This window comes from Dendropsophus ebraccatus, chromosome 10 (genome assembly GCF_027789765.1).
Source record: "Dendropsophus ebraccatus isolate aDenEbr1 chromosome 10, aDenEbr1.pat, whole genome shotgun sequence".
Classification (NCBI taxonomy): Eukaryota; Metazoa; Chordata; class Amphibia; order Anura; family Hylidae; genus Dendropsophus; species Dendropsophus ebraccatus.
Window position 1 is genome coordinate 6,727,598 of NC_091463.1, and position 22,446 is coordinate 6,750,043.

The following is a 22,446-nucleotide window of genomic DNA, read 5'->3' on the forward strand; positions in this document are numbered from 1 at the left end:
AGCAGTATTATGTGGGCGCTGTATGGTAGTGGTATATAGCAGTATAATGTGGGCCCTGTATGGTAGTGGTATATAGCAGTATAATGTGAGCGCTGTATGGTAGTGGTATTTTATATAGCAGTATTATGTGGGTGCTGTATGGTTGTGGTATATAGGAGTATTATGTGACCGCTGTATGGTAGTGGTATATAGCAGTATTATGTGGGCGCTGTATGGTAGTGGTATATAGCAGTATAATGTGGGCGCTGTATGGTAGTGGTATATAGCAGTATTATGTGCGCACTGTATGGTAGTGGTATATAGCAGTATTATGTGCGCGCTGTATGGTAGTGGTATATAGCAGTATTATGTGGGCGCTGTATGGTAGTGGTATATAGCAGTATAATGTGGGCCCTGTATGGTAGTGGTATATAGCAGTATAATGTGAGCGCTGTATGGTAGTGGTATTTTATATAGCAGTATTATGTGGGCGTTGTATGGTAGTGGTATAGCAGTATTATGTGGGCGCTGTATGGTAGTGGTATATAGCAGTATTATGTGGGCGCTGTATGGTAGTTATATTTTGACCTCCTGACCCTGATAAACCAGTTGAGCCATATTCCTTTAAGTTACTGTTCCCCAACCTGAGGCCCTCCAACTGTTGCGAAACTAAATCCTCCCTTCATCCACGACAACACCGTTGCAAAATGGCAGTATCTCAGAACTGTGTGTAATGTGACCAGAGCAGCATTTCACAGCTCACTTTTCAGCTCTGGTAAAATAAATGGTGAGCTGTGATTTGTTGCTGTGGTCACGTTACACCTAAATCTGGGCCAATGTCTTAAAAGTTTTACAAACATCACAAAACTCGTATCAGGTTCTAACAAAACTGTCGTAAAACTTTCACAATTGTTGTAAAACTGCAACCCAGTTTTGCAACAGCTGGAAAGCAACAGGTGGGGATGGGGATCACAGCTTTACATACTGTCACCTTGGACTATGACTTATTCTCTGCTTGTTGTCTTGTTGCAGGAGAACCCATACCTCTGCAGCGATGAATGCGATGCCTCCACCCCTGACCTGGCCCATCCCCCCAGCCTGATGGTTGACAAGGACGAGGAAGGTCTGGCCACCTACTGGCAAAGTGTCACATGGAAGCGATACCCGGAACCGCTGGTTGCCAACATCACCATGTCTTGGAACAAAACCATAGAGTTAACTGATGACATTGTGGTAACCTTTGAATATGGACGTCCTACCGCCATGATGTTGGAGAAATCTTTGGACTATGGAAGGACTTGGCACCCGTACCAGTACTATGCTGATGACTGTATCGAAGCCTTTGGCATGACACCTAAGAAGGTGGTGAACCTCATAGCGAGCAACGTAAGCCGAGTGCTGTGCACAGAGGAATACTCCCGCTGGGCAGGCTCCAAAAAGGAGAAGAACGTACTCTTTGAGGTTCGAGAACGTTTTGCCATCTTTGCTGGTCCGGACTTAAGAAAGATGGAGAACTTGTACACAAGGATGGAAAGCGCCAAGGGGTTAAAGGACTTCTTCACCCTGACCGACCTGCGGCTTCGGCTCCTGAGACCGGCGCTGGGTGGGACCTATGTGCAGCGGGATAACCTGAGGAAGTATTTTTATGCCATCTCAAACATTGAGGTGTCCGCGAGGTGAGTCGCTTCTTCCCAGGAAAACTCAGGGTCTCATAAAGTTACTCCAAATTCACATAAAGCTGCATTCGAAACCCTGGTGGTTTCCTGATGCTGTAGTCTGGGGTTGCTAGGTGTTGTTAGCCGTGGGCTAGGTGTGGTGGTACCAATTTGGCCCTTGTCACGATGACCAAGAGTGGTGATGCCCACCCCCCGGGTATACTATCTCTGGGTTTTATAAAAGATACCACCGGTGTGTGCAGGTGAGGAACAACAAATGAGCACAGAGTCCACCACAACCAGGATAAGTGCCGGGATAACTTGTAGTGTATGACTTGTTTACAAGAAGAAGAATCTTGTTCTGAAGGTTAAGACTGAGAAAGAGGAAGAAGAAAAACGCCTTTTGCTAGAAAAGCCCACAGAGTGTCAGGTCTGGTAGTAAAAGTCCCAGTCCCCTCAAGTTTCCCTGAGTAGGTGGAGCAGGTTCCAATGGAGTTCTTCAGCATATGCTCTTTGCTCTACTGCAGACTAATCCCTCTTTCGGGATAGTCCTGACTAGTCCTGAGTAAGTAATCCCAAGTGTAGGCAGGAATGCACATAGGTGTACCCAGGTGACAGATACCCTACCTTTTGGGTTTAGCACTGCATACTAGTTACTGGAAGTCTCTTATAAAATCTGAAATCTTTTTTACTGACCAAGGCTGTGGCCCCCACGTCAGGCCTGGGTATAGACTTCAGCAGGAACTCTAAGTCGTGATCTGTCTCTCTCTGCCATCCACTAGAAACTGAACTGAACAAAGACCCTCCACCAGGAACTAACTGTCCTAAATAGGGGTGACCGGGACTAACCTGCTTTTGGTGGGGAAAGTGCTAGAAAGAGTGAGGTCCAGGAGTAGAAGAGACGGTGTGAGGCACCCAAACTATTGATTAAACAACACATAAAACTGTACAAGTGGTGATAGTGTAAACAGCCGCCATCATCCCCGGGTGAGACACCTGACAGAGATACCTTTATACAGGTGGAATACAGGACTTAGTGGTACACCTGTACTAGGAAACAACACACCTGTATTGAGACACTATGCACCTCTACTGGGTCACTGCACTGTTACTGGAGAGCAGAGCATTGTGGGAGCTCCGAGAGCAGATTAAGAGCTAAGCTAATATGTCATGTGTGACTGGAGCGTGGAGCTGACCATATGTATCAGATAACTGAATGCTCATTGGGCCAAACGCTGTCCCTGCATGTGTTCTTAATAGGGGAGGGGGAGAAAGCAGATTCTTCTGGCATCGGCTTATGTTAAAATTCAGCATCCCTCATCACTCCCTGCTCTGACATCATCCGTCAGGGGACCTGCCATACACTTTACATGGGCAAGCATGGCCAGCACTAATTTTATGTGTATGGAGGCCATGACTACAACCCACCATAGTCATGACATGTGACATTTGATATGCTTCCTTATAGCGCTGATGGAGCTGTATCTTTATGGGGTTGGCAGAGCTTCTGCATCGGGTGCTAGAGGAGCACCAACAAGCCACTCTACTACTGAGACTCTCGCTCACTTACCAATAAGAGATAACCCACCAACTTCACATCTAATCCACCCGACCACCCTGATGGCAGATAGCGGGGGAGAGAAGGATCAGGCATGTTGGATCCTTATATCATTATATTGTCGCTGGAGCTGTCCTCTCTGCATGTACATGAGGGGATAGGGGGAAGGCATCCGATACCTGTGTTATCTATATAGCATGGCCAGCCATCTTCTGGGTATAGTATATAGTTATAGCTGTACAGGATTTGTCTGGATGGTCAATCCAACCCAGGCCAGTAACTGTATACATGAGTGCCAGAGGTGCAGATCTTTGTATTGTGCGTATATAGTTAACATCCAGGGAACCTTCTGGTCTGGTCTGGACCCACGTGCACCGTCACACGCCAAGCAAATCTCTAATTAAGTAATAAGAACTGCAGAGCTAGTCGTATCTCCACCATATGCCCTGCAGAACGAATCCCATCTGCTGCGCCCAACAAGAGCACAGACCCTCCAGGGGATTCCCGCAGCAGACTCCAGCCACCGGGCTAGTCTATGGCTCCGCACTATACTATTGCTGCCTTTATTGCAGATTTTGTTTGCACTGGTGGTGTAAGTGGGCCCCTGCCATCTCCACACTGTTATATAGAGGTACAGGAGGTGCCCATTCCAGACTCAAGAGCGCTGGTCACCAAGCAGTGACTCGGATACCACAACCCGGGCATACTTGGAGTTGTAGTTTTGCAACAACTAGAGCACCACCGCTTGGAGCCAGTAGTGAACGCCCAATGGACTCCAATGACTTGGAGCCAGTAGTGAACGCCCAATGGACTCCAATGACTATAGATGGAGTTTACAGGGGTGCATTGTAAATAATGGCGCCATACAGCTTCTTAAAAACACTTTCTGTAATGCATCCTGAAGTGCAGGTCCTCACTTTGGTCTTTTTATAATCCCGCAGTCATTTGCCCACTTTTCTCTCCCCCTTGGGCATTTGCCCCTTGTTTTGCTACGATCCATCCCCAGCTCGTTGCCTTGTTACTCCGGACGTCATTTACACCGTGCACGGCATGGCTCCCAGGGCAGTACTAACCCGTAAGATAATCCTGAGTAAATTGCAGCATATCGGGACTACATTGGAATTGTCAGCTCTTTGTCCAGGACTCGGGTCATCGATATCCATGTGAAGATCAGAAGGCTAATGAAAGGCAGTAAAAATAGAGAGATGTCAGCACACGGCTAAATTGGAGCAAGGTTATTGTTAGCCCTCGAATCAATAGCGGACAAATGCTTAACGCAACGCTGAGACGACTAACATATGAGAAGCCCCCAGGGGCACAAGAGGTACATCATAAAAAGACTGCACACCCTTTCATTGCCAGGAACAGCAGATACACGAACAAAAGGACTACACACCCTTTCATTGCCAGGAAGAGTACACAAGAAAACTGCACACCCTGTCATTGTCCGGTGGAATAGACTCATGCACAGAATACTACAATATTGCCAGGAGAAGTAGACACGTGCACAAAAAGTCTGCACACCCTGTGATTGCCAGGAGGAATAGACACATGCACAAAAAGACTGCACACCCTGTCATTGCCAGAAGGAATAGACACATGAACAAAAAGACTGCACACCCTGTCATTGCCAGGAGGAATAGACACATGAATAAAAAGACTGCACACCCTGTCATTGCCAGAAGGAATAGACACATGAACAAAAAGACTGCACACCCTGTCATTGCCAGGAGGAATAGACACATGAACAAAAAGACTGCACACCCTGTCATTGCCAGGAGGAATAGACACATGCACTAAAAGACTGCACACCCTGTCATTGCCAGGAGGAATAGACACATGCACAAAAAGACTGCACACCCTGTCATTGCCAGGAGGAATAGACACATGCACAAAGAGACTGCACACCCTGTCATTGCCAGGAGGAATAGACACATGCACAAAAAGACTGCACACCCTGTCATTGCCAGGAGTAGACACATGCACAAAAAGACTGCACACCCTGTCATTGCCAGGAGGAATAGACACATGCACTAAAAGACTGCACACCCTGTCATTGCCAGGAGTAGACACATGCACTAAAAGACTGCACACCCTGTCAGTGCTAGAAAAAGTGAGGGGCAGTCTGCATCCCCTTCATCACTAGCACACGAGGAAGAAGCCGCCCATTAATATTCTATCACAGCCCTGTCCCCCAATAAATTTCATGGCCCACAGCAACGTCATCAGGGATAGCCTCTTCTTAAACATGTTGGGGGACGGGGCTGTGATAGAACATTAATGAGCGGCTTCTTCCTCGTGTGCTAGTGATGAAGGGGATGCAGACTGCCCCTCACTAGTCAGGACGTTAGGAGTTTTAGGAAAGCTGAGTGAGAGCTGGAGGCCATATTGGTTGTCACCCAGCTTTCCATAATAAGATTTATTAGTAAATCTAGTAAACTGTGAGCGCTTTGTAAGAGACAATAACTTCCAATCATCCTTCTCCTGTTACATTGTAATCGATAACTTCCATAATCCTCTCTGCCCCCCTCCCCGCCTGGCGGTGCAATCATTTGTCTCCTGTCTCCATATTAGAAGATGGCGGCAGCTCCTGGCCCCCCTTCGCTCTGCCACCGACAGCTCTAATAGGATCTAATTGGAGTTAATCGGGCGTGGGGCGATATTTAGATCCACTCACTTAACCAGAGCGGCGCAGTGTCACCATGTAGGAATAATAGGGACGCCGGCAGCAGAGGAGGAGGCGGCAGGATTGTGATATATTTATTATAGCAGCGTCTCATACTCTCCAGTCCACTCATATCCATAGACCAGAGGCGACTGATCCTCCGCGCCGTGTATCCTGCACAATATACTGCTTCCCGACATCACAGGGCCCCAGAGAAATATACGAGGTCCCACTACAGAACCACTACAGCTGTATTATAGGTCATGTCCAACACTATTACATATAATATACACTGACTGCCCCTATATAACAGCCACCGTCTAGTAGCTGCATGGATCTCTTGGCTTTCTGAGTCTTGTCACAACATGGACCCCACTAGGTGAGAAACATCGGCCCATGTGGACAGGATCATCTCTCACAGCTCTCCTGACACAGTAGATAGAGCTCCCGGCCTGCTCCATTCTATCTCATCCAGAGACGTCTATAGGAAGAAGATCTGGGGGCTGTGAGGCCGGGGAAGGAAGAGAACTCCCTGTCCTGTCCCTGTAGCCAATCCATGACTATATGACCCTTGTGGATGGGGCATTGTCCTGCTGATTGTCTCCTATTGAAAACAGCCACCATGGAGGGAGGAACTTGATCCCTACAATTCTTAAGCCCTTATTACATTTGGCGATCTTCAGGAGCAAGCAAGCGCCAACCTGTCAGGTCAGCGATCACTTGCTCCTCATTCCCCGCTCGCTGCCAGCGCTATTACACTGAGCAACAGCAGCAAATCGTTGCTCTCCATGCTGTTTGTCTTTTAACATGTTGAAAGACAATGATCATCATCGTTTATGTCGGCTGAACGTTGCCTTTTATTACTCAAAACGGTTATCGGCTCATCAACTCATCACCAAATCCTGATCCATCAGCATTGAGCCACAGAGATCTGGATCCATCTGACCGGCCATGTTTCTCTATAGAGATCTGGATCTATCTGAGTGGCCATGTTTCTCTATAGAGACCTGGATCCATCTGAGTGGCCATGTTTCTCTATAGAGATCTGGATCCATCTGACCGGCCATGTTTCTCTATAGAGATCTGGATCCATCTGACCGGCCATGTTTCTCTATAGAGACCTGGATCCATCTGACCGGCCATGTTTCTCCACAGAGATCTGGATCCATCTGACCGGCCATGTTTCTCTATAGAGATCTGGATCTATCTGACCGGCCATGTTTCTCTATAGAGATCTGGATCTATCTGAGTGGCCATGTTTCTCTATAGAGATCTGGATCCATCTGACCAGCCATGTTTCTCTATAGAGATCTGGATCCATCTGACCGGCCATGTTTCTCTACAGAGATCTGGATCCATCTGACCGGCCATGTTTCTCTACAGAGATCTGGATCCATCTGACCGGCCATGTTTCTCTATAGAGATCTGGATCCACCTGACCGGCCATGTTTCTCTATAGAGATCTGGATCCATCTGACCGGCCATGTTTCTCTATAGAGATCTGGATCCACCTGACCGGCCATGTTTCTCTATAGAGATCTGGATCCATCTGACCGGCCATGTTTCTCTATAGAGATCTAGATTCATCTGACCAGCCATGTTTCTCTATAGAGATCTGGATCCATCTGACCGGCCATGTTTCTCCACAGAGATCTGGATCCATCTGACCGGCCATGTTTCTCTATAGAGATCTGGATCCATCTGACCGGCCATGTTTCTATATAGAGATCTGGATCCATCTGACTGGCCATTTTTCTCTATAGAGATCTGGATCTATCTGACCGGCCATGTTTCCCTATAGGGATCTGGATCCATCTGACCGGCCATGTTTCTCTATAGAGATCTAGATTCATCTGACCAGCCATGTTTCTCTATAGAGATCTGGATCTATCTGACCGGCCATGTTTCTCCACAGAGATCTGGATCCATCTGACCGGCCATGTTTCTCTATAGAGATCTGGATCCATCTGACCGGCCATGTTTCTATATAGAGATCTGGATCCATCTGACTGGCCATGTTTCTCTATAGAGATCTGGATCCATCTGACCGGCCATGTTTCTATATAGAGATCTGGATCCATCTGACTGGCCATGTTTCTCTATAGAGATCTGGATCTATCTGACCGGCCATGTTTCCCTATAGGGATCTGGATCCATCTGACCGGCCATGTTTCTCTATAGAGATCTAGATTCATCTGACCAGCCATGTTTCTCTATAGAGATCTGGATCTATCTGACCGGCCATGTTTCTCCACAGAGATCTGGATCCATCTGACCGGCCATGTTTCTCTATAGAGATCTGGATCCATCTGACCGGCCATGTTTCTATATAGAGATCTGGATCCATCTGACTGGCCATGTTTCTCTATAGAGATCTGGATCCATCTGACTGGCCATGTTTCTCTATAGAGATCTGGATCTGATCACAGAATTTTTACCATCTTACGTGGATTCGAACAGAGACTGATGCACAGAAACATAACCACTGGATTTTATGTCTTGCTTTGGAGTCATATGGTGAAGATCAGAGCAACTGACTATAAAAAAGGGACATTCAGTGTTTATATAAGGGGCGCTCTTTTTTTGATAAGTGATATATTTCTGGCAGCTTGCAGTCACCACTAGGGGGAGCTCTCTGCATGTGGGTTATACAGCTGGTGCTGAGCTCAGTGGGATCTGTAGTCTGTAAGGAGGCCGGGAGCCCTGTCCTCCCTATGCAGCAGCCATTGCTATAGGTGCCCCCAAGCTGAGCAGAGGCTTGTAGGTGTATATCAGTATGCTGCGGCCGACTGGGCTGGGGGTGGACCTCCCCTCATTCTCATGCACATGGCGGTGTCATCTTTGAGATTCCAGTTCACCTTCTCCGAGTTAGGCAGCGAGTGGAAGCTCCTGAGGCATTGTTGTGTGTAGACTGGTGAACATGCCCTGTGCTCGCTCATGTGTGCCCGCGGCAGGCAGGGCGTGTATACAGATGTGCCCGTCTTCCTGTATCCTCACTGATCGGAGTGGCAGGTGCAGGACGCAGCCGGCCGTGGACATTAAATAATTCACATCCTCAGTGTTTCCTGCACAAGTGGACAGGACAGAAATGCAGATCGTGCTCCGCCGAATCAGGGATTTCTGCATAAACTGCTGATCCTTGCCCCGCACTGTAATGTTCAGCCGTCACCTTGTGCTAGGAAAGGGCACAGTGATTGATGGGTGGAGGTAGGCTCCTGGATTAACCCCTTCAGGGGCATACGTGACATGGCATCTATATACTCCTCTGCTGAAATACTCTGTGCTTCTGGGGAATGAATCTGCCCCTTTTACTGTGTAATTCTCAGTCTGTGCTGGCCTCCTCTGACATCAGCATACTCCTCTCCTGAAATACTCTGTGCTGTTGAGGGAAGACTCTGCACCTTCTACTATATAACTCTCAGTATGTGATGGCCTCCTGTAACATCAGCACACTCCTCTCCTGAAATACTCTGTGCTGCTTCAACTTTGCTGCTTTTACTGTGTAACTCTTAATCAGTGCCCTCCTACAAAGCAGCACAGAGTACTTAAGGAGAGGAGTGTGCTGATTTTGGGGGAGATCACAGTCTAAGACTTACATAGTGGAAGGAGAAGGGTCACCAGTGACCTCCACGCCTCTGTGCTTTACATAGTGGAAGGAAAAGGGTCATCAGCGACCTCCACGCCTCTCCTGAAATACTCTGTGCTTTACAAAGTGGAAGGAGAAGGGTCACCAGTTACCTCCACGCCTCTGTGCTTTACATAGTGGAAGGAGAAGGGTCATCAGCGACCTCCACGCCTCTCCTGAAATACTCTGTGCTTTACATAGTGGAAGGAGAAGGGTCATCAGCGACCTCCACGCCTCTCCTGAAATACTCTGTGCTTTACAAAGTGGAAGGAGAAGGGTCATCAGCCACCTCCACGCTTCTCCTGAAATACTCTGTGCTTCTGGGGATACAGCTCCTTCTACTACATATCTCCCAAACAGTTAGTACTCACTCCTGAAATACTCTGTGCTTCTGGGGACTTAACTCTTTCTATTACATCTCTGTCAACTTTTTTCCTTAAATCCTCTGTGCTGCTCTTTCCTTCCCACGATAGAAATACCCCCCATCGCCCTCTCATCCTTGTGACTTCGGTGTCCTGGTTACTCGATGCATTTAACCAATTCACAATCCACTCTTCCTGTAAAGCTCATAAAATTTACATCTAAGCGGTGGGACCTCTCATTCCAGATCAAACACCAAGAAAATTACTGATTCCTGCGCCGTCTCCCCGAGTCCTCGTAAATATATAATCCGGATGATATTTCAAAGGATCCTCGGTAGAGACAAGCGGCTCTGAGCACGCAGCACTGTCTGGCATATGACTCCTGAGCGGGCCCCTTGTCAGTCGGCTCCTGGGGCCCCAAAATGAGGTCATGTGACACCTGCTGACGGGATCTCTGTACAGAGGGGGGAAAATGTTGTGGAGGATTTGTTGCCCCCTTTCTACTACAAGCTACTACGCTTCCTCTTGTTCCTGGTCAGAAATACTCTGGGTGTGAACAGCGATGCAGGAATTAAATAATAACTGTAATAGATGAACTTTTCCTGACACACAGTTCTAAATCTGCTTCTCCAAACACTTCCATAGTTACATGATAAAGTTTTACCTTACTGCAGCCACCACTAGGGGGAGCTGAGAGATTTCCTTATTTAGTTCAGAGGGAGCTATATCAGCCTGTACGCGGTGGCACCCCCTGTCATACCACATGAGTTACAGGCATTAAAAGCAGCCGTGGTCTTAAAGGGCCTCTCCTGCAGTGATGTAATCAGAAGCCATACATTTGGAATATAGCCATCCACCAACTGCCCAAAGGATTTTGCAGCATCTTGCTTGGTGACCTGTGTAATACTGTGAGTGTTGTCTGTCCACAGGTGTAAATGTAACCTCCACTCCAACGCCTGCAACTTCCGAGATGGGGCCCTGCAGTGTGAATGTGAGCATAACACCACCGGGCAGGACTGCGGCAGGTGCAAGAAGAGTTTCCGGAACCGGTCGTGGCGAGCGGGGTCCTACACACCTCTACCACACGGATCTCCAAACTCATGTAAGTGAAATTTATTCATTGAAAAGTCGACTCTCTAAAAGTGTAATGATTCCTTCATGGGGCCCCCAGTATCTGCCCCCCACACACACACACTATTACATTATCGCCAATTAAGTACCACGAAACCCTATATATGTGATCGCTCCATATGTGTCTGCTCCATGGTGCCATTGATGTGCAAAAGACATGATATATGGTAGATGACTGGATGCTGAGGTTCTGCTCCTAGTACCCGCACTCTCGGTCAGTCGGTTGGTGAAGACAGGTTATCCGAGTAGATGAATGGATGCTGAGGTTTGGTTCTTAGTTCCCGTGTTCTCAGTTGGTCATGAGGGCAGGTTATGCAGATAGTTGACTGGATGCACAGGTTCAGAACCTCTAATTTCTGCGCTCTTGGTTGGTCGGTGTAGGCAGGGTATCTGGTAGATGACTGGATGCTGAGGTTCGTCTCTTAGTTCCCGCACTCTCGGTCAGTCAGTCGGTCGGTATAGGCGGGGAGTCCAGTAGATGACTGGATGCTGAGGTTCGGCTCTTAGTTCCCGCATTCTCGGTCAGTCAGTTAGTCAGTGTAGGCATGGTATTCGGTAGATAACTGGATGCAGAGCTTCGGCTCTTAGTTCCTAAGCTCTTTGTTGGTCGGTGTAGGCATGGTATCCGGTAGATGACTGAATGCTGAGGTTCGGCTCTTAGTTCCCGCGCTCTCCGTTGGTCGGTGTAGGCAGGGTATCTGGTAGATGACTGGATGCTGAGGTTCGGCTCTTAGTTCCCACGCTCTCCGTTGGTCGGTGTAGGCAGGGTATCTGGTAGATGACTGGATGCTGAGGTTCGGCTCTTAGTTCCCACGCTCTCCGTTGGTCGGTGTAGGCAGGGTATCTGGTAGATGACTGGATGCTGAGGTTCGGCTCTTAGTTCCCACGCTCTCCGTTGGTCGGTGTAGGCAGGGTATCTGGTAGATGACTGGATGCTGAGGTTCGGCTCTTAGTTCCCACGCTCTCCGTTGGTCGGTGTAGGCAGGGTATCTGGTAGATGACTGGATGCTGAGGTTCGGTTCTTAGTTCCCGCGCTCTCGGTTGGTCGGTGTAGGCAGGGTATCTGGTAGATGACTGGATGCTGAGGTTCGGCTCTTAGTTCCTGAGCTCTTGGTTGGTCGGTGTAGGCATGGTATCTGGTAGATGACTGGATGCTGAGGTTCGTATCTTAGTTCCCTCACTCTCCATTGGTCGGTGTAGGCAGGGTATCCGGTAGATGACTGGATGCTGAGGTTCGGCTCTTAGTTCCTGCGCTCTTGGTTGGTCGGTGTAGGCATGGTATCTGGTAGATGACTGGATGCTGAGGTTCGGATCTTAGTTCCCGCATTCTCAGTCAGTCAGTCAGTCAGTGTAGGCATGGTATTCGGTAGATAACTGGATGCAGAGCTTCGGCTCTTAGTACCTGTGCTCTCAGCTGGTCGGTGAAGGAAGGGTATTCAGTAGATGACTGGATGCTGAGGTTCGGCTCTTAGTTCCTGAGCTCTTGGTTGGTCGGTGTAGGCAGGGTATCTGGTAGCTGACTGGATGCTGAGGTTCGGCTCTTCGTTCCCGCGCTCTCCGTTGGTCGGTGTAGGCAGAGTATCTGGTAGATGACTGGATGCTGAGGTTCGGTTCTTAGTTCCCGCGCTCTCGGTTGGTCGTGTAGGCAGGTTATCTGGTAGATGACTGGATGCTGATGTTCGGCTCTTAGTTCCCACGCTCTCCGTTGGTCGGTGTAGGCAGGGTATCTGGTAGATGACTGGATGCTGAGGTTCGACTCTTAGTTCCCGCGCTCTCGGTTGGTCGTGTACGCAGGTTATCTGGTAGATGACTGGATGCTGAGGTTCGGCTCTTAGTTCCCGCGCTCTCCGTTGGTCGGTGTAGGCAGGGTATCTGGTAGATGACTGGATGCTGAGGTTCGGCTCTTAGTTCCTGAGCTCTTGGTTGGTCGGTGTAGGCATGGTATCTGGTAGATGACTGGATGCTGAGGTTCGGATCTTAGTTCCCTCACTCTCCATTGGTCGGTGTAGGCAGGGTATCCGGTAGATGACTGGATGCTGAGGTTCGGCTCTTAGTTCCCGCGCTCTCCGTTGGTCAGTCTAGGCAGGGTATCTGGTAGATGACTGGATGCTGAGGTTCGGCTCTTAGTTCCTGAGCTCTTGGTTGGTCGGTGTAGGCATGGTATCTGGTAGATGACTGGATGCTGAGGTTCGGATCTTAGTTCCCTCGCTCTCCATTGGTCGGTGTAGGCATGGTATCCGGTAGATGACTGGATGCTGAGGTTCGGCTCTTAGTTCCTGCGCTCTCGGTTGGTCGGTGTAGGCATGGTATCTGGTAGATGACTGGATGCTGAGGTTCGGATCTTAGTTCCTGCATTCTCGGTCAGTCAGTCAGTCAGTGTAGGCATGGTATTCGGTAGATAACTGGATGCAGAGCTTCGGCTCTTAGTTCCTGTGCTCTCAGCTGGTCGGTGAAGGAAGGGTATTCAGTAGATGACTGGATGCTGAGGTTCGGCTCTTAGTTCCTGAGCTCTTGGTTGGTCGGTGTAGGCATGGTATCCGGTAGATGACTGAATGCTGAGGTTCGGCTCTTAGTTCCCGCGCTCTCTGTTGGTCGGTGTAGGCAGGGTATCCGGTAGATGACTGGATGCTGAGGTTCGGCTCTTAGTTCCCGCGCTCTCGTTTGGTCGTGTAGGCAGGGTATCTGGTAGATGACTGGATGCTGAGGTTCGGTTCTTAGTTCCCGCGCTCTCGGTTGGTCGTGTAGGCAGGTTATCTGGTAGATGACTGGATGCTGAGGTTCGGCTCTTAGTTCCCGCGCTCTCCATTGGTCGGTGTAGGCAGGGTATCTGGTAGATGACTGGATGCTGAGGTTCGGCTCTTAGTTCCCGCGCTCTCGTTTGGTCGTGTAGGCAGGGTATCTGGTAGATGACTGGATGCTGAGGTTCGGCTCTTAGTTCCCGCGCTCTCGGTTGTTCGGTGTAGGCAGGGTATCTGGTAGATGACTGGATGCTGAGGTTCGGCTCTTAGTTCCTGCGCTCTTGGTTGTTCGGTGTAGGCAGGGTATCTGGTAGATGACTGGATGCTGAGGTTCGGCTCTTAGTTCCCGCGCTCTCGGTTGTTCGGTGTAGGCAGGGTATCTGGTAGATGACTGGATGCTGAGGTTCGGCTCTTAGTTCCTGCGCTCTTGGTTGTTCGGTGTAGGCAGGGTATCTGGTAGATGACTGGATGCTGAGGTTCGGCTCTTAGTTCCCGCGCTCTCCATTGGTCGGTGTAGGCAGGGTATCTGGTAGATGACTGGATGCTGAGGTTCGGCTCTTAGTTCCTGCGCTCTTGGTTGTTCGGTGTAGGCAGGGTATCTGGTAGATGACTGGATGCTGAGGTTCGGCTCTTAGTTCCCGCGCTCTCCATTGGTCGGTGTAGGCAGGGTATCTGGTAGATGACTGGATGCTGAGGTTCGGCTCTTAGTTCCCGCGCTCTCCATTGGTCGGTGTAGGCAGGGTATCTGGTAGATGACTGGATGCTGAGGTTCGGCTCTTAGTTCCCGCGCTCTCGGTTGTTCGGTGTAGGCAGGGTATCTGGTAGATGACTGGATGCTGAGGTTCGGCTCTTAGTTCCCGCGCTCTCGGTTGTTCGGTGTAGGCAGGGTATCTGGTAGATGACTGGATGCTGAGGTTCGGCTCTTAGTTCCCGCGCTCTCGGTTGTTCGGTGTAGGCAGGGTATCTGGTAGATGACTGGATGCTGAGGTTCGGCTCTTAGTTCCCGCGCTCTCGGTTGTTCGGTGTAGGCAGGGTATCTGGTAGATGACTGGATGCTGAGGTTCGGCTCTTAGTTCCCGCGCTCTCCATTGGTTGGTGTAGGCAGGTTATCTGGTAGATGACTGGATGCCTCTTAGTTCCTATGTTCTCTTGACTTTTCACGCAGATACCCGCTCCCCCCCCCCCCCTTCACTCTCCCTTAAAACATCTACACTTTAAATTGATCAAAGCCCCGAGAGCGCGGTGACTGGGGTGTCACTGAGACGAGACGAGAAGGAGGATTTCAAAGAGAACAAGCTTGTCAGCAGTCTGTATCCCTTCAAAGGAGATGACAGCCACAGGCCGGGTGTAGCCGTGTAGCGCTCCTCTTCTCTGGATTATTTTTTTTTTCTGTTTTTGAACGTTTCTTCTCCGTCCTCCGCTCTGCCCTTCCCTGGGGGGAGACTTAACCCCTTACTGGCTGCACCGCTCCTGTATCATACATAGACGGTAAACTCTGCTACATATCTCCACCATATTGATGATCTCTGCTTATTGTCAGTGATTTGGAACATTCTAGTTTATATCCTGAGGCTAAAAATCGGGTCCTAATGCAATTGTTCTGTAAGCCGAACTCATCGCACCCGCACTGGACCTGCACCCACACAGCGCATGCATCACCCTCATGCTGTACCCACACCGCACATACACTACCCTCATGCTGCACCCACACCGCACATACACAACCATCATGCTGTACCCACACCACACATACACTACCATCATGCTGCACCCACACCGCACATACACTACTCTCATGCTGCACCCACACCGCACATACACTACCCTCATGCTGCACCCACACCACACATACACTACCATCATGCTGCACCCACACCGCACATACACTACCCTCATGCTGCACCCACACCACACATACATCACCCTGATGCTGCACCCACACCACACATACACTACCATCATAATGCTGCACCCACACCGCACATACACTACCATCATGCTGCACCCACACCACACATACATCACCCTGATGCTGCACCCACATCACACATACACCATCATAATGCTGCACCCACACCACACATACACCATCCTAATGCTGCACCCACACCACACATACAACATCCTAATGCTGCACCCACACCGCACATACACTACCATCATGCTGCACCCACACCGCACATACATCACCCTGATGCTGCACCCACACCGCACATACACCATCCTAATGCTGCACCCACACCACACATACACCATCCTAATGCTGCACCCACATCGTACATACACCATCCTAATGCTGCACCCACATCGCACATACACCATCCTAATGCTGCACCCACACCACACATACACCATCCTAATGCTGCACCCACATCGTACATACACCATCCTAATGCTGCACCCACATCGCACATACACCATCCTAATGCTGCACCCACACCACACATACACCATCCTAATGCTGCACCCACACCACACATACACCATCCTAATGCTGCACCCACACCACAAATACATCACCCTGATGCTGCACCCACATCACACATACACCATCCTAATCCTGCACCCACACCACACATACACCATCCTAATGCTGCACCCACACCGCACATACACCATCCTAATTCTGCACCCACATCGTACATACACCATCCTAATGCTGCACCCACACCGTACATACACCATCCTAATGCTGCACCCACACCGTACATACACCATCCTAATGCTGCACCCACACCGTACATACACCATCCTAATGCTGCACCCACACAGCACATACACCATCCTAATGCTGCAACCACACAGCACATACACCATCCTAATGCTGCAACCACACAGCACATACACCATCCTAATGCTGCAACCACACAGCACATACACCATCCTAATGCTGCACCCACACAGCACATACACCATCCTAATGCTGCACCCACACCACACATACACCATCCTAATGCTGCACCCACACCGTACATACACCATCCTAATGCTGCACCCACATCACACATACACCATCCTAATGCTGCACCCACACCGTACATACACCATCCTAATGCTGCACCCACACCGTACATACACCATCCTAATGCTGCACCCACACCACACATACACTATCCTAATGCTGCACCCACACCGTACATACACCATCCTAATGCTGCACCCACACAGCACATACACCATCCTAATGCTGCACCCACACAGCACATACACCATCCTAATGCTGCAACCACACAGCACATACACCATCCTAATGCTGCACCCACACAGCACATACACTCACCGGCCACTTTATTAGGTACACCTGCCCAACTGCACGTTACCACTTAATTTCTAATCAGCCAATCACATGGCGGCAACTCAGTGCATTTAGGCATGTAGACATGGTCAAGACAATCTCCTGCAGTTCAAACCGAGCATCAGTATGGGGAAGAAAGGTGATGTGAGGGCCTTTGAACGTGGCATGGTTGTTGGTGCCAGAAGGGCTGGTCTGAGTATTTCAGAAACTGCTGATCTACTGGGATTTTCACGCACAACCATCTCTAGGGATTAAAGAGAATGGTCCGAAAAAGAAAAACCATCCAGTGAGCGGCAGTTCTGTGGGCGGAAATGCCTTGTTGATGCCAGAGGTCAGAGGAGAATGGGCAGACTGGTTCCAGCTGATAGAAAGGCAACAGTGACTCAAATAGCCAAGCGTTACAGCCAAGGTAGGCCGAAGAGCATCTCTGAACGCACAGTACGGCCAACTCTGAGGCAGATGGGCTACAGCAGCAGAAGACCACACCGGGGGCCACTCCGCTCAGCTAAGAACAGGAAACTGAGGCTACAATTTGCACAAGCTCACCGAAATTGGACAGTAGAAGATTGGAAAAACGTTGCCTGGTCTGATGAGTCTCGATTTCTGCTGCGACATTCGGATGGTAGGGTCAGAATTTGGCGTCAACAAGATGAAAGCATGGATCCATCCTGCCTTGTATCAACGGTTCAGGCTGGTGGTGGTGGTGTCATGGTGTGGGGAATATTTTCTTGGCACTCTTTGGGCCCCTTGGTACCAATTGGGCATGGTTGCAACGCCACAGCCTACCTGAGTGTTGTTGCTGACCATGTCCATCCCTTTATGACCACAATGGACCCAACATCTGATGGCGACTTTCAGCAGGATAATGCGCCATGTCATAGAGCTAGAATCATCTCAGACTGGTTTCTTGAACATGACAATGAGGTCACTGTACTCCAATGGCCTCCACAGTCACCAGATCTCAATCCAATAGAGCATCTTTGGGATGTGGTGGAACGGGAGATTGGCATCATGGATGTGCAGCCGACAAATCTGCGGCAACTGTGTGATGTCATCATGTCACTATGGACCAAAATCTCTGAGGAAGCTTCCAGCACCTTGTTGTATCTATGCCACCAAGAATTGAGGCAGTTCTGAAGGCAAAAGGGGGTCCGACTTGTTACTAGCATGGTGTACCTAATAAAGTGGCCGGTGAGTGTACACCATCCTAATGCTGCACCCACACCACACATACACCATCCTAATGCTGCACCCACACCACACATACACCATCCTAATGCTGCACCCACACCACACATACACCATCCTCATGCCCACAACATACTATACATGCTCCTCCCTCACACCGGACCCTCTCCTTCTATACAGCTATAGAGTGCTCCCCCACCCCTCGGACCCCTGTAATCATCACACACATGTATCCTGTCAGGGTGAAAACAAAAATATTCCCTTTCACTGACAGCAGAGATATTGAAATCAGTAAAGTTTACAGAAAGTTACAGAACTCTGTGCCCATTACATTACATAGCTATGGATACAGGAGGAGGGGGCACATGCTGTAATTCTAGTGAAGCCCCCCCACCCCTGCAGGAAACGCTAATCTGTCAGATTAGAAATGCAGCGAGCAGGGCGGCCATTACTAATCGCAGGAGCGGACTGATGGAAATGCAATTGTGGCGTCTGCCCATCTGCTGCGCGGTCATGTGACTGTACACACAGGAGGGGGCAGCAGCGTCTGGTCAGGGCCCCCCTCCTGCTATTGGACCCCCAGGGCTGTGACTATGGGGGGTCCAGTTCTATAACCTAGCCAGGACCCAGCCTCCTACCCTCTGCTTGCTGTCAGTGAATGGACGCTCAGTCACTATACTATATCCAGGCAGATTTTATACCATTAACCAAAGCTCTGTTCCATTTTTCTGCAGTCGATTGTGTGAACATTGGCGCCATTCGTCCCTCGCAGCCTTTAAGTCCAGCCGCCTCCTGACTAACAACTTATTTTTTCCTTATTTTCTTCCTTCTAGGTGCAGCGTCGGGTTCCTTGGGCAGTGAGTAGATCCCTCGTAATCCTATGTTCTGTCCCCCCCATCTGCATCCCACCTCTCATCTCTCCTCCCTGCATCCTCATAGCCGTGTCGGTGTCATTGTACGTCGTGGTGTGCGCTCATAGAGAGTGTGTGCGTATGTGTGCTGCCCCCCGTACAGATCGGCTGTTGTTATCTGGTATCAGCCACTCTGGGCTGCAGAACACAGCGTCTTGCCTCGTCTTCCAGTTTACTGTGATTCGGGTGTCGCTGTTATATGGAGTCATTCAGACCAGGGCGTAGCTACATATTTTTTTGTGTGTGTGATAAATATGATTTTTGACAATTATATTAAGTGCAATGTTTAACTTACTATGTGTTTGGAATGTTGTGTATCAGCAGCACCACCTACTGGTGAGATGATGAAACTGCACCTCACTCCAGAGCTGTGATCACTAGGGTTGTACTATAGCAGTGGCCTCCAACCTTTGGCAAAACTGCAACTCCCAGCATGCCCGGATAGCCATTGGCTGTCCGGGCATGCTGGGAGTTGTAGTTTTCAACAAGTTTATTGACCACAGTGCTATACACTACATCTTCTTCAAGGGGTAGTTCACCCAAAATTTTTTCTTTAAAATCAGCTGGTTCCAATAAGTGCCAGCAATTTGTAATTTAATTATATTTAAAAAAATCTCCAGTCTTCCAGTACTTATCAGCTTCTGTATGCCCTGCAGGAAGTGGTGTTTTCTCTCCAGTCTGACACAGTGCTCTCTGCTGCCACCTCTGTCCAGTAAATTACAAATCTCCGACACTTTATGACACTAGTTGATTTAAAAGAAAAAAAAAAAAAGGTAAACAACCCCTTTTCATTGCATTACAGCAGAGTATGTTCTCTACTAACACTAAAGCCAGGTGGGGGCAGTAGCGAGACAAGAGGTCAGTCTCATTTTGCATGCAGCTCTGGATGTGATAAGTGCAATAAAACAAATTAATTCTGCAGACGTCGGGATCCTGAGCCGCGCGGAATCAGGCATTGATAACACGTAGTTAATAGACGTATCTTGTCTTTGTGTCTCACTAGTATCAGACACTACCAGGCCTGAGGTCACCACGGCCAGACAAGTCCATACAACCGATCTAAAAACCTCTCACACCACCCTTGTTTCCATCACTACCGCAGGTTTGTGACTTACAGTAAAGCAGACGCCACCCCACCCCCCTATAGCTGCTGTAACTGGCTTAGTAATGGCCCTAACCACCTGCTATTATGTTTCTTTATGCTGGGAGACTATCCAAGACAATGGGTCCCCTCCTCTTACCCTGTACAGACTATAGGGCCACAAGATGGACTTACCTGCCTAAAACTCTCATAAAAATACTTATCCCTTTCCCCTAACTCCAGGCCTGATAGGATCATAACCCTGATTCCATATCCATGGTGTGTGCCCCTACAGTTGCTAGGAAAAGTAAGTGTACCCTGTGGAATTTCCAGGATTTCAAGATGTGATCTGATCGTTCTCTATGTCCCAATTATAGACAAACACAATGTAACAATAACACAGAGCCCAGGATGCTGTGCTCTGACCTGTAGAGGGCGCAGCATACACAGAATCCAAGAAATATTAAACGAGTCACAATTTTTCCTTAATGTTGTGCAAATCTAATTTTAACTTCAGGAAACATTTGGTGGAGGCGATTGCTGCTAAATTCAAGCATTTACTTACTTTTTCTCTCTGCACTGTGGATGTTTACTCCATGAAATCAATGGTAAAGCTTTCTAGGCGTTGTTAGTGTAGAGAGAACAATCTAACTAAACTAACAACACCTAGACAGTTACCTTTTCATGTCTTTTTTTATTGAGCAAACATCCAGAGTGCAGAGAGAAAAAAGTGGATTTCTGCAGATTGGGCATTTCCTTGTGTCACAATTAATCCCTAATCAATGAAAAAATCTATGAGATTCTAAAGGGTTTACTTACCCTTTCTGCACTGTGGATGTTTACCCAATAAAATAAATAGTAAAACTGACTAGGTGTTGTTAGTTGTTGGTTACATTGTTCTCTTGCATTGTCACAATCAGACAAACACAGTGTAAGTTAACAACACAGACTGTTTTACCTCCATGTTTTTTTTTACTGAGTTAACATCCACAGTGCAGAGAAAAAAGTAGGTGAAGCCTTTGGAACTGTATTTCTGCAGTGATTACTTATAGTTGTTGGTTACATTGTTCTCTTACATTGTCACAATCACAGACAAACGCTAACAACACCTACTCAGTTTTACTATTTATTTAATTGAGTAAACATCCACAGTGCAGGGAGAAAAAAAAGTAAGTGAACCCTTTGGAACTGGATTTCTACAGTGATTACTGATTGTGTTTGTCTAGGACTGTAACTAAGAGAACAATCGGTAATTACTGCAAAAATCCATGGGATTCTGAAGGGTTCACTTACGTTTTCTCTCTGTGCTGTGCATGTTTACTTGTACTTTTTATTTTACTGGGTAAACATCCACAGTGCAGAGAGAAAAAGCAACTAAGTGAACCCTTTAGAATATCATAGTCATTACCATAGTTAGTAATCACTGCAAAAATTCATGGGGTACTTTTCCAAGCAACTGTATAGCGTGTGGTGATAAACCCCAGACTGGGGGAGCTGCTACTTGAGCCATTTCCTTCCCATAATCCTTAGCGTTGCTTTGCTGTAAGCACTTGTGAGAGGCTTTCCTGGGCATTAAAAGGCTGTAAATCTTTAGGCGGCGGCGGTGCCGGTGCTGTTCTATTACACGTCCTGTCTGCTCACAAGTAAAATTACCGAGCAATTCATCAGCGGGTGAAGGAGCTGGCACCGGGCGCGGCACCAATCCTCCGCTCAGCTTCTGTCTGTGCATAAAGATTGTGGAATTCAATGGGATTCACCCCCACCCCCACCCGTCCTTAACTCTATTGAAGGTCACAGGACGGAGGAGGCTGCATATAGCACCCACTGCCTGGGATTTATACACTTAAAGGGGGACTCCACTGTCTGTGCCCTAATAGGGTGTGACTAGGCCATATGTTATAGTCCTATGGTATACACACTCCTTGTATATAATGTACAGCACACTATTCTAGGACTCCATGTACCGACCGATGGAGTATTAAGACATTGATGCCTGACCCTGCCAAGGAACTGAATGTTGCATTAATTTGTAGATGATGGGAGTAGTAGATCCGCTGCACGTAGTACCTAGAAGCCTGAGTAGACGCTTCCCCTTTAAGTATTTGGACTGACGTGTTCTTTATTTGCAATATGTGGTGATATCAGAGGATCGGGTCCTTCAGACGTCCGATGGCGCTCCTATCGAGGAAACCGAAGAGAAAGAAGGTATCTGGTAGATGAGACCCAAGAGGGGGGTGTAGAGTAGACGTCTCTGTAGT

At 48.6% G+C, this 22,446-nt stretch overlaps 2 protein-coding genes across 9 annotated transcripts in view; both read left to right on the forward strand.

Annotated features, from left to right (window-relative positions):
* GTF3C4 (general transcription factor IIIC subunit 4) overlaps window positions 1-22,446 on the forward strand; it is a 660,517-nt gene that overhangs the window by 276,984 nt on the left and 361,087 nt on the right. The gene's annotated exons all lie outside the window — the stretch shown is intronic.
* Window positions 1-22,446, forward strand: part of NTNG2 (netrin G2) — a 139,830-nt gene that overhangs the window by 102,511 nt on the left and 14,873 nt on the right. For 6 of the 8 annotated variants that reach the window (XM_069943613.1, XM_069943614.1, XM_069943617.1 and 3 more), the window contains 5 exons: window positions 1,012-1,655; window positions 10,774-10,946; window positions 19,030-19,053; window positions 20,111-20,209; window positions 22,334-22,393. In XM_069943613.1, coding sequence (XP_069799714.1) covers window positions 1,012-1,655; window positions 10,774-10,946; window positions 19,030-19,053; window positions 20,111-20,209; window positions 22,334-22,393 — 1,000 coding nt within the window. The remainder of the gene's footprint in view (window positions 1-1,011; window positions 1,656-10,773; window positions 10,947-19,029; window positions 19,054-20,110; window positions 20,210-22,333; window positions 22,394-22,446) is intronic. The other 2 variants (XM_069943612.1, XM_069943618.1) reach the window with 2 other exon arrangements.